We start from the raw sequence: 12,692 nt of genomic DNA, 5'->3' as shown, positions 1-12,692 counted from the left end.
TTAATCCCTTTGAATTCCTAAACATTGCAATGATATTCTCTTCCCTTACTCTTTTTTCCTCATCCTTTAAAATGTATTATTCTAGAAATAAAGAGGAATGTTAGAGACAGAGCAAAGAAACTCTTGAAGTGATGTGATCATCATTACTTGACTTTATATAGCACTTTATGTTTTAACATTTTTTAGCATAGGCTAATTTTATAGCCATCTTGAAAGTGGCTGACTTAAGTGCAAATTTGAAAAAATAAAGTATGGATTGGTGGAATGCAATTTTAGAAAATCAACCTCAGTGCAGTTTTAATTTGCCTGATGTGTGTATGAGCTTGGGTGAATGTATGCAAATATATGAAAGTTGAAGTATGATTGCCAAAATCTACTGGTATATCAAATATAAGAAGGAGGAGAGATAAGAGACAGAAAACTGACTTAGACTTTGTTTAGTACAGTTGATTGATTTTCAAATGAAGAGAAATTCAGGGAGGTCAGCAAATTATTCAAGATTTTACTCCCTAGCTACTACCTGGTTATTAATGTAACAGCATACACCTATCTACAGAAAAAGCAAATATTTGAAAATGTATTTGTCTTCACGTGAATGAGTTACTGGATTTATTTCCATAATTTTCCAGGTCTGATCATGTCTAGGAATATTTTGTATGTATTATGGCACAGATACTGACTATCTTTTCTATAACCTAGGAAGGTCCCCATATGATGGTTTTCCCTGTGTGTCCAGGTGTGACTCTGGAGTCTGACTCCTGCCTTGATCCTGGGATCCCCGTGAACGGGCATCGGCACGGCAGTCACTTTGGCATCCGGTCCACAGTGACCTTCAGCTGTGACCCGGGCTACACGCTGAGTGACGACGAGCCTCTGGTCTGCGAGCGGAACCACCAGTGGAACCACGCGTTGCCCAGCTGTGACGGTAGGTGGAGCGCAAAGGAGCAGCGAACCAGGAAGACGTGCGCAGAAATTATTTAAACGGTTTGGGTGGTGAGCATTTTATGGGTTGGTTCAGGGTGTGACTGATACGGGACTTCTGTTTGAACGTTCTTAGACCTTAAAAACATGGCTGTTTAGCGCTTGAAGTTTACCTAGAACCTTCTCTATGAGGTAGAGCTTCTATTTATAGAATGAAGTTCTATACACAGCAAGCATATTGTATAAGATCAAGCCCACAGATCAGTAGATGAATGTGACCTGCAACCCAGGAGTGCTGCCTCATCCCAGTCACTGCTCCCACAAAGGCTACAGTCCCCTTGTCTCCTAAGATTCTATGTGGAGGAAGTCATACAGGATGTTTCTTTGCTATTTCCAGCTTCTTTCACTCAGTCATACACTGTGACATCCAGGGCATAGCATTTAACTGCTCCTCCTCCACTCTTTTCGTCTATGTTTCCCTGTATAAATGTACCACTGTTGTTTATTCCATGATACTTTGTATGAGCATTTGAGTTATTTTGAGCTCCTTTTCCTGCTTGTTTGGCTAAGAGTACACCCTCCTCCATGAATAATTTGTTTCTTTCCTCCTATTTATATTGGGTAACGTACCTTTTTCTTATAGAATAATAAGCCTTGCTTATGTATATGGGGACCTCTCTTTTGTTGAATCCATGTATTGTGAATGCTTTCTCTCATTCTGTCTCTGTCCTCCTCCTCTTCTTGGTTATTTTTTGAAGAATAGCACGTTTTCATTTGAAAATAATCTACTTGTTCAATGCATTCATTTGTGATTGGTGCTTTACAGATAGTGTTTAAGAAGGCTTACTACCCTCAAGTTATAAAGATATTCTGTTGTTTTCTTCTGAAAACCTTTAAAATTTTAAACAGCTTTATTGAGGTATAATTAAAATATTATAAACTGCTTGTTTAATGTGAAAACTTTACTATGTTCTGAGACACCTATACATATATGAAACCATCACCATGATTAAGGATGTGTTCATCACCCTGAAAGCAAATGCTAGTTTTTTTTTAATGTCAAATATAAACTTTAAACCCATCTAATATATTTGGCAGATGCGATGTAGTGTCTAGATCCATTTATTAATAAGATTGTACCATCTCTTCTCTGATGTGCGGTCTGTTTTGTCACATAGATGTCTATATATGCATAAGTCACTGCCTTTGTCCTTGTGTTGTTGTTCATTCACCGAGTCATGTCCATCTCTTTGAGACCCCATGGACTGTGGCATGCCAGGCTTCCCTGTCCTTTACTGTGTCTCAGAATTTGCTCAACTCATGTTTATTGAATCAGTGATGCCATCCAACCATCTTGTCCTCTGTTGCCCCCGTCTCCTTTTGCCTTCAGTCTCTCCCAGGATCAGGGTTTTGCCAATAAGTTGGAACCAAAGTATTGGAGCTTTGGCTTCAGCATCAGTCCTTCCAGTAAATATTCAGGGTTGATTTCATTTAGGATTGACTGGTTTAATCTCCTTGCAGTCCGAGGAACTCAAGAGTCTCCTCCAGCACCAAAATTCAAAAGCATTAATTCTTTAGCACTGAGACTTCTTTATGGTCCAACTCTCACATTCATACGTGACTACTGGATAAACAATAGCTTTCACTGTAAGGAACTTTGTAGGCAAACTCATCAGTTTTATAATACACTATCTAGGTGTGTCATAGCTTTTCTTTAAAGGAACTTTAATTTCCTGGCTGTGGTCACCATCTGCAGTGATTTTGTAGCCGAAGAAAAGAAAATTTGCCATTTTTCCACTTTTTCTCCTTTTATTTGCCATGAAGTGATGGGACCAGATGCCATGATCTTAGTTTCATGAATGCTGAGGTTTAAGCCAGCTTTTTCACTCTTTCACCTTCATCAAAAGGCTTTTTAGTTCCTCTTCACTTTCTGCTGTTAGGGTGGTATCTTCTGCATGTCTAAGATGGTTGATATTTCTCCTGGCAATCTTGATTTAAGCTTGTGATTCATCCAGCCCAGCATTTGCATGGTGAACTTTGCATATAAGTTACATAAGCAGGGTAACAATATACAGCCTTGACGTACTTCTTTCCCAATTTTGAAACAGTCTTTTGTTCCATGTCTCATTGTTGCTCATTTTTTTATTTATTTTTAATTGAAGGTTAGTTACTGTACAGAATTTTGTTGTTTTCTGTCAGACATCAATAAGAATCAGCCATAGAAACACCCATGTACCCTCTCTCCCAAAACTCCCTCCCACCTCCTTCCCCATCCCACCCTTCTAGAATTTTGCAGAGGCCCTATTTGTGTTCCCTGAGTCATACAGCAAATTCCCATTGGCTATCTATTTTACATACGGTAAAGTAAGTTTCCATGTTACTCTCTCCATATATATCACCCTCTCCCTCCTCCTCTCTCTCCATTTCCATAGGTCTTTTTTCAGTCTTTTTCTCCATTGCTGTTCTGCAAATAAATTCATCAGTACGATCTTTCTAGATCCCATATATATGTGTCAGTATACAACATTTATATTTATCTCTCTGACTTACTTCACTCTGTATAATAGGCTCTAGTTTCATCTACCTCATTAGAACTGACTCAAATGTGTTCCTTTTTATGGTTGAGTAATATTCCATTGTATATATGTACCACAGCTCTTTTGAGGAATCTCCATACTGTCTTCCATTGTAGTCGTATCAATTTACATTCTCACAAGCAATTCAAGAGGATTCCCTTTCTCCACACCCTCTCCAGCATTTATTGTTTGTAGACTTTTTGATGATGACCATTCTGACTGGAGTGAGGTAGAATCTTACTGTGGTTTTGATTTGCATTTCTCTAATAATTAGCAATGTTGAGCATTTTTTCACATGTTTATTAGCCATCTGTATGTCTTCTTTGGAGAAATGTCTGTTTAGGGCTTTCCCCCACTTTTTTATTGGGTTGTTTGTTTTTCTGTTATCAAGTTGTATGAGCTGCTTTTATATTTTGAAAATTGTTTCTTATCAGTTGTTTCCTTTATGGTTATTTTCTCCCATTCTTGGGGTTATCTTTTTACCTTGTTTGTAGCTTCCTTTGCTGTGTAAAAGCTTTTAAGTTTAATTAGATCCCACTTGTTTATTTTTGCTTTTATTTCCATTAATATAGGAGGTGAATCATATAGGATCTTGCTTTAATTTATGTCATCAAGTATTCTGCCTATGGTTTTCTCTAAGAGTTTTATAGTTTCTGGTCTTACATTTAGGTCATCAATCCATTTTGAGTTTATCTTTGTGTATGAATTTAGGAAATGTTCTAATTTCGTTATTTTACACATAGCTATGTAGTTTTCCCAGCACCACTTATTGAAGAGCATACAGGTTTCTCAGAGGACAGATAAGTTGGTTTGGGATTCCCATCTTTTTAAGAATTTTCCACAATTTGTTGTGATCCACACAGTCAAAGGCTTTAAGCACAGTCAGTGAAGCAGTTTGTCCATTAAGAGATTTTAATTCTTAGAAAACTTTCTAAAGAAATCTAGAGACAATGAAAAACATTGACATTTCACTATATACAAATTAAAAGTTCCATTAATTATTAATTATTTTTATTTTTAAAATTTATTTATTTTAATTGGAGGCTAATTACTTTGCAATATTGTAGTGTTGTGGTTTTTTTTTTCCCATCCATTGAAATGAATCAACCGTGGGTGTACATGTGTCCCCATCCTGAACCCCGTCCCAGCTCCCTCCCCATTCTATCCCTCAGGGTCGTCCCAGTGCACTGGCTTTGAGTGCCCTGTTTCATGCATCAAAAAGTTCCATTAAACTTTTTTAAAGGTAAAAGAAAATGGTCAGATTAGAGAAAATAATTGCACTGTCTGTGTAATATGATTTTAAAGGACCTTTTCCAATAAACAGATGAAGGAAAATAAACAGCACAAATAAACCAATAGATTTGTGAGGGAAACAAACACATTGATGACTCCCAGAAGCGCACAAAGGCCAATCAATGGTGTAAACCATTTTGACCAGGAATCAGGAAACTGCAAGTACAACACAGTAATTTACCTCCCTTGTTGGATTTGCAAAATGAAGTGGAAAGTTCATATTATTTGGATTCATTGTGGGATTAGGAATCTGCATGTTCATTTTGCATTATTACCGGGAAATGTAAATAATATAGTTTCTTGGGAGAAAAAAAACAACTCATACTGCAATGTGTATCATGTGTGTGAGCACATACTTGTAGGTAACTACAGACAGCCTCACAGTGTGTGCACAGGAAATGCCTGGAAATAGACAACCTAAAGTTATAGCTACAATTATATATTTATAATCTAAAATTATAACTGCAAGGAAAATTTCTTCCCTATTTGGGATGTTAGTAGGCTATCAGGGAGGGTGAAGAGAGACTTTTTTAGCTCTTCATTTTATGGTGTTATTTGAAATTTTGTTGCCATGTTTTATTTTTGTATTAGAACTCTAATAATAAAGTAAATAAAATCATGTTTATGACTACTAGTGTCAGAAAGATACTAGCTACCATACTAATTAAAAATTTGTAAAACTTGAGTATGACCTAAATACTGTACTAAAATGTTCACTCCTTATTTGGAGTCTTTACTAACAATTTTACTAAGTACAATAAGGGCCTAACCCTTAAAAGACTTCCATGTTATTCACACATAAATGAATATCAATTGATATATTTTATTATATCACCTAATCCAAAATTTGTAAGTTAATCATATGCATAATTTTATTGAAATGTTTACATGGTATAAAAATTCATGGCTCTATTGAATGTCACTGTGCAGCTTTAATTATTCCATGGGCTAGAGCTACAAGTGGAATCTAGAAATGAGACTTGTACAAGCTGCTCTCTTTTGTACACTTGCTTCTGAGGCAGGCCGGTTGAGCGTCTGCTCCAGTGGGGCTTTTTTACTTGTTTCAACTGTAGATTTCCCAGTGTGAGCTGGAGACACTGACAGCGTGCGGTCCCCTGGTCATGAGTCCACCACTGGGTGAGGTTGGAGGATGGTGCTAGTCTAAGGCAGCAGACAGCCCAGTCATCAGATCAGCTATTTAACAGATTCTCGATCTGGTGAAGAAAACTGACATATAAAAATGACAGATTTATCCTGACCCACCTGAAACCTGTCATTTTGAATGGACTCTTCTCAAAGGAGAACAATATGCAGAGGTTGTTGTGGACTTGATGTTGGCAACTTGCTTTGTTTAAACGTTTTAGTATCTATCCAAGACTATTTTCCACTTCTATCCAGTCATCCTCATCCTGCAAGACCAGGTTGCACTCCACCTTCACCAGAATTCTTCTGCATTTGCTCCAGGTCACTAGCACAACTAGCTTTTCTGACATCCATTTCTCCCATATGTAGTTCTAAAAGTCTAACTTTTGCATTTATAATCCAGTCAATCAAATGTTATATATTTCTAGTCCATTTGAATTGCTATAACAAAATGCTGCCAATTGTGTGGCTTATAAACTACAGAAGTTATCTTTCACTATTCTGGATGATGACTCTTTGAGATGAGGGTGCTGCTAGCATGGCTGAGTTCTTACAGGGCCCTATATTGAGGTGTAGACAGCAGTCTTCCCACTGAGTAATCTCATGGTGGAAAGGATGAGGGAGCACTCTGGGGCCTCTTTTATCAGGGTTCCAATCCCAGTAATGAGACCTCAGCCCTCGTGGGGCTTCTCTGGTGGCTCAATGGTAAAGAATCTGGTTGCTGGTGCAGGAGATGTGGTTTTGACTCCTAGGTCAGGAAGATCCCCTAGAGAAGAAAATGGCTACCCACTCCAGTATACTTGCCTGGGAAATCCCATGGACAGAGAAGCCTGGAGGGCTACAGTCTATGAGGTCGCAAAGATTCGAAAGAAGAAGTCATCTAAAATAGAACCCTGGGATGGGAATCCAGTGCTGAGTAGAATTTCTCAAAATCTAATACATGAAGAGGTGTTCTAGGCAGAGGAAACGAGCAAGCTCACATGAATTGATCAGCATGGAACTTTCTGCAAATTCCTGGAGGTTCAGTGAAGAAGAGTGAATGGAAAGAATGGAATGACCAGAAGGAAGCTTTCTAGAAATAGCATGGGCATAGACTGGAAAGGGCCTTGTGTGCTTTGCAAATATCTGAGATGCTATATATTTGCCTTCCATAGGAAATGATCAGGTGCATTAGACTTGTGCATTTTATCTATTATTGTCTCCCAATTTAAATTTATGTAAATTTGGAGTTTAAACTTTCTCAAGAGATTGGTAACATAAACTATTTGCTTATGATTCCCTGTAACGTGTCTCAGATAACAATACATTTATGATAAAGGTGATTAATAAATCTGCACACTTTAGGAGATTTTAGAGTTTGATATGAGGGTTTTAGTCTGTCATGGTTGACTGTTTTCATTTAACCTTAAGAATTATTTTGTTGCCTTTGCAAGTCATAAGCCATCTCTTAAACCCTATGGGTTTTTATTGTGACAAATAATACATCAATAGGATATTTACACTTTCAAAAATTCACAGTTCTCAGGAAGGAAAGACGAAATCAGAATTAATTATAATGTTTTATATCACCATGAAAAAAGGTAAACTCTATCAATATCTCTCACACCATATTAATAGCATTGCTGCATTTCATTTTTTTTCTATTTATGCTTTGGATACTCAGGTTTTGAAGAAGCAAAGCGAACATTGCAATAAATTGGCCCTCTTTTATTTGGTGAAAAACAAATATAAGAAATCTTTGGAAAAGTTTCTACATTTAATAAATATTTTTGTAAACTCTTTGTTCTTTCTGCAAGCATTTATTGGAAAACCACTGATTTTATAGGCACACAGTTGGCAAGTTCATAATCTATTAGAATAGCGAGAAGAAAGACTTATTTTTCAATCATCCAATGAAGTAAATGCTCTATTAGACACAGGACAAATGGTTGAAAATACAGAGATAAAAGAACTTGAAAGGCTTGGATGACAGCTTTCATGATGCATCTTTAATAATGAGGTTGAGAGGAAAGAAAAGACTGAAAGTGAAGAAGCAGTGAGAATCAGGCATAAAGTCATAAACATGGCTGGCAGGGGCTGAAGGAGAGAGGTTTATTTGCCAAGGGTGGGTGCTCATCAAAGGCAGTTCAAGGGCCGCTCAGGCTGGTCATGTGAGCATGGCCCCAATTCCATGGGTGAGAGATTTGAGACAACGTGTGCCGTGTTCGAGGTGAAAGCCAGGACAAGGGCAAGGCCACCTCAACTGAACAGCTCTCATTTATCCAAGACTTTTTTTTTTAATTTTTAATCACAGTGTTCTGTAGAAGACTTCTTTTGAGGAAAGGATTTCCATATAAATGAATGAATGAACAAAAGCAACCTCTGTCGGGCATGGGGAGTCCACAAATAACCTGAAATGAAAAGTAACCCCATTAAGTTTTTTGCTTTAAATAGAACTTTATTAACAGTTTAAAGCAAAAAAAAAAAAAAAAAGAGGAAATAATAGAAAAAGTAAAGAAACAAATCAGCCAGTACACTGCATGCTTTCACGTGCTAGTGTCTTCAAGGAAGAAGCAAGAGTTAGGAGGCAGAAGGTCAAGTGGACACAAACAAGGTGAAACACACCAGTTACAGAACTTTTCAGAAGTGAGAGGTGACGATGCAGGCAGTGAGGGGAGAGTAGGGACCCACAGGTTTCATTCTGAAATGCTTAGCAGGCAATTGCCAGTTCAGCTGTGGTTTGAGAAAGAAGTGAAGGTTTTGTTTTTATTTTTTTAATTGGAATGTAGTTGCTTTACAATGTTGTGTAAGTTTCTGCTGTACAACAACAGGATTCAGCTATAGGCACACATCTATCCCCTCTGTTTTGTGTTTCCTTCCCATTTTGGTCACCAGAGAGCACTGAGCAGTGTTCCCTGAGCTGTGCAGTAGGTTCTCACTAGTTGTTTATTTTATACATGGTATCAATAGTGTACGGGGCTTCCCAAGTGGCTGAGCGGTGAAGAATCTGCCTGCCAGTGCAGGGAATGTGGGTTTGATCCCTGGGTCCAGAAGATCTCTTGGAGAAGGAAATTGCAACCCACTCCAGTGTTCTTGCCTGGGAAATCCCATGGAGAGAGGAGCCTGGTGGGCTACAGTCCATGAGGTCACCAAAGAGTCAGACACTTGACTGAGCATGCCTGCAATAGTGTATATCAGAGTTTAAATTGTGAATCTGAAAGCTGTGAGGTTACAAGTTAGAGCTCGATTCAGCTCAGTCACTCAGTCATGTCTGACCCTTTGCCACCCCATGAACTGCAGCACGCCAGGCCTCCCTGTCTATCACCAACTCCCGGAGTTTGCCCAAACTCATGTCCATTGAGTCTGTGATGCCATCCAGCCATCTTATCCTCTGTAGTCCCCTTCTCCTCCTGCCCCTAGTCCCTCCCAGCATCAGAGTCTTTTCCAATGAATCAACTCTTCGCATGAGGTGGCCAAAGTACTGGAGCTTCAGCTTTAGAATCATTCCTTCCAAATAAATCCCAGGGCTGATCTCCTTCAGATGGACTGGTTGGATCTCCTTGCAGTCCAAGGGACTCTCAAGAGTTAGAACCTTATAATCATCCTACAATCTTCCTTTTCCTTCATGGCACCCACATCCCATTGACAAGGAATACTATCCCAGCTCTACCTTCAAAACACAGTTGGGTTCTGACCACTTCCCACCGCATCTCTGCTGATGTTCTGTCCAGGGTCTTACCCATTTTGCTTTCTGCCACCCAACCCCCTCCTTGCATAGCAGCCCAGCACCCAAACTAAAATCCAAGTGGGTCCACTTCATCCTCTGTGCAGGGCCCTTAGGTGGCCCTTCATCACACTCAGAGATGGGCCATGGCCTGGATGGGATCTGACCCCATCCAGGGGGTCAGGACTCTCTCCCTTGTGACCCAGGGCCCAGGACTCTCTCCCTTCTCTCCCCACCCTCCCCACCAACTTTCCCCCCCAACCCCAGCAGACTTTTTATTTTCTTGGGCTCCAAAATCACTGTGGAAGGTGACTGTAGCCATGAAATTAAAAGATGATTGCTCCTTGGAAGAAAAGCTGTGATGAGTCTAGACAGCATATTAAAAAGCAGAGACATCACTTTGTCAACAAAGGTCTGTATAGTTAAGATTATGGTTTTTCCAGTAGTCATGTATGGATGTGAGAGCTGGACCCTAAAGAAGGCTGAGCATTGAAGAATTGATGCTTTTGAATTGTGGTGCCAGAGAAGACTCCCAAGAGTTCCCTTGGACTGCAAGGAGATCCAACCAGTCCATCCTAAAGGAAATCAACCCTGAAGATTCAGTGGAAGGACTGATGCTGAAACTGAAGTGCCAATCCTTTGGCCACCTGATGCAAAGAGCTGACTCACTGGAAAAGACCCTGATGCTGAGAAAGATTGAGGGCAGGAGGAGAAGGGGACAACAGAGGACGAGATGGTTGGATGGCATCACTGACTCAATGGACATGAGTCTGAGGAAACTTCAGGAGATGGTGGAGGACAGGGAAGCTTGGCATGCTGCATTCCATGGGGTCCCAAGGTACTGGGCACGGCTGAGTGACTGAACAACAACCAGCAGCCCTCTCCCCACCCTGGCAGCCCACTCTCGCTCTGGCCTTCATCCTGCTGGTTTTGTCTTCAAGCAAGTTCTTCCTCAGATTATCAAGTGCTTCCTTCTTCTGTCTCAAGTCTTTCTTCACAGGCCACCTCCTTAGTCAGGCCTTCCCCCCGACCCCGTTTATTCTCTCCCAAGCCTGTTCTTTCTTTCTGTACTTTCTTCCCTGACATGTGTCATCTTCTAACATTGAATATAACCAGTCATTCATATTGTAATCTCCCTTCTTCAGCTGGAATGTGCGCTCTGCCAGAGCAGAGATTTTTGTCTATTTTGCTCATAAATAGCAGGTACTCCGTAACTGTTTTTTGAATAAATTAATGTTAAATGCTGTGTTAATGTTACCTTTTTCATAATAAAATGAGTCAATGTAACTTTAAGATGTGAAAACTTCAGCCTGTTAAAATATTCTAGAACTATTTTCAAAAATTCATATTTTGCTGTCTTTTACCTAGATCTCAGTTTCCATATTCAAAGAAATTATCTGTTTCCTTAAAATAACATGCTGAGTGAGCATGATGAGAAATATCACTTTTTCTACAAATGAGCTCATTCTTTTCTGAGTGTTATTTATGGAATAGCTTTTACGTGATTCAGGACATTCATGTGACAGTGAGCCCTTGAACAGCACGGGGGTCAAGGGTCCAGAAGACCTGGAGCCTGGGTCAGGGCTGAACCTGGTCCCTTGCCCTTCCCTCCAGCTCCCCTGGGCCAGTTTGATTCCTTGTTGGTTCAGCTCTTGCATTCTCAGGAAACCGCGATAGGACTTAGGATAGAAAAGAAAAGATAAATATCCACTCTTCAATTGTTTGCAAAATTAAGTTTTATGAAGTTTATTCAAATTTTAAATTATTGATATCTTGCTCTTTCTTTTTATTGTTTTTTATTTTTATAATTATAAAATTTTAAAAATTAAAATTTAAAAAACATTTTAAAATTTTAATGTTATAATGTTGTGTTGGGTCCTGCCACATAGCAACGTAAATCAGCCACAATTATACATACGCCCTCTTCCTCCCTAGCCTCCCCTCACCCACCCCATGTCTCCAGGTTATCACAGAGTGCCAGACGGGGTCCCTGTGCAACACAGCAACTTCTCACCCGGTGTAAGATGGGTACCTTACACCTGATAGTGTACATATGCCGACGCTACTTTCTCCAGTCATCCCTCTGTCTCCCTCCCCACTGTGCCCACAAGTCCATTCTCTACGTCTGCGTCTCCATTCCTTCCCTGCAAATAGGTTCATCAATACCATTTTTCTGGATTCCAAGTATATATACATCAATATACTATATCTGTTTTTCTCTTTCTACCTTACTTCACTCTGTAGATTCATCCACCTCACCAGAACTGACTCACATTTTATGGCAGAGTTGTACATATGTACTGCACCGTCTTTATCCATTCATCTGTTGATGGACACTTGCGTATTGTACATAGTGATGCTATGAAGATCTATTCATAGTGTCAACAGCTAATGTCTTGGGTATTTAATACATATGGGACCCTGTAAATTGTGTTCTATGAAGCCAGATGTTATAAACAGCTACCTTAAGAGATGGCTTTTATCACTGTGTTCAGTTTTAAGATAAGACAGATGTGCAGGAAGGAGGAAGAGCTACTTGCCAAAGACCACAGAGTCAGAGATAGGTCGGCGTCTGAACTCATCGCTTTCTGGCATCAAGGTCTGAGCACTGGAACCTCCACAGGACACTGATTCCTAAACATGTCCACTTCCTCCCTCAAGTGATTATGTACAATTTTCTTTTCTTTCTTTTGAAAATGAGACTGAGACATATCGAACAGGACATGCGTTGTAGTAAAGGATATAAATTCAACGAAGTGCTGGCAGCTCTAGAGGACTGGAATCTGTAAGATACAGAAATGTAGGTAGAGATGGAGAAGTTTATTATAAGAAGTTGATTCACATGATTACAGAGTTTGTGAAGCTCTCAGATCTGTGGTCAGCCAGCTGGAGACCAAGGGGCCCCAAGGGTGTAAATTCCAGTCCAGAGGCTAGCGGCCTCAAGACTCAGAAGGAGCTGATGCTTCCGTTCAAGACTGAGGACAGGAAGGAAGCTGATGTCCCAGTGTGAAAGCCGCCGGGCAAGATGTGTTCCGTCTTGCTTACAAGACGCTCAG

General features: G+C 39.8%; 1 protein-coding gene across 1 annotated transcript in view; it reads left to right on the top strand.

Annotated features, from left to right (window-relative positions):
* The window catches only part of CSMD1 (CUB and Sushi multiple domains 1), a 2,061,903-nt gene that overhangs the window by 1,668,765 nt on the left and 380,446 nt on the right, over positions 1-12,692 (top strand). Inside the window, exon 18 of the mRNA XM_069573063.1 lies at positions 737-925. Coding sequence (XP_069429164.1) covers positions 737-925 — 189 coding nt within the window. The remainder of the gene's footprint in view (positions 1-736; positions 926-12,692) is intronic.

The sequence above is a fragment of the Ovis canadensis genome, chromosome 26, assembly GCF_042477335.2.
Source record: "Ovis canadensis isolate MfBH-ARS-UI-01 breed Bighorn chromosome 26, ARS-UI_OviCan_v2, whole genome shotgun sequence".
NCBI lineage: Eukaryota > Metazoa > Chordata > Mammalia > Artiodactyla > Bovidae > Ovis > Ovis canadensis.
This window is presented reverse-complemented; position numbering and strand designations above follow the sequence as displayed.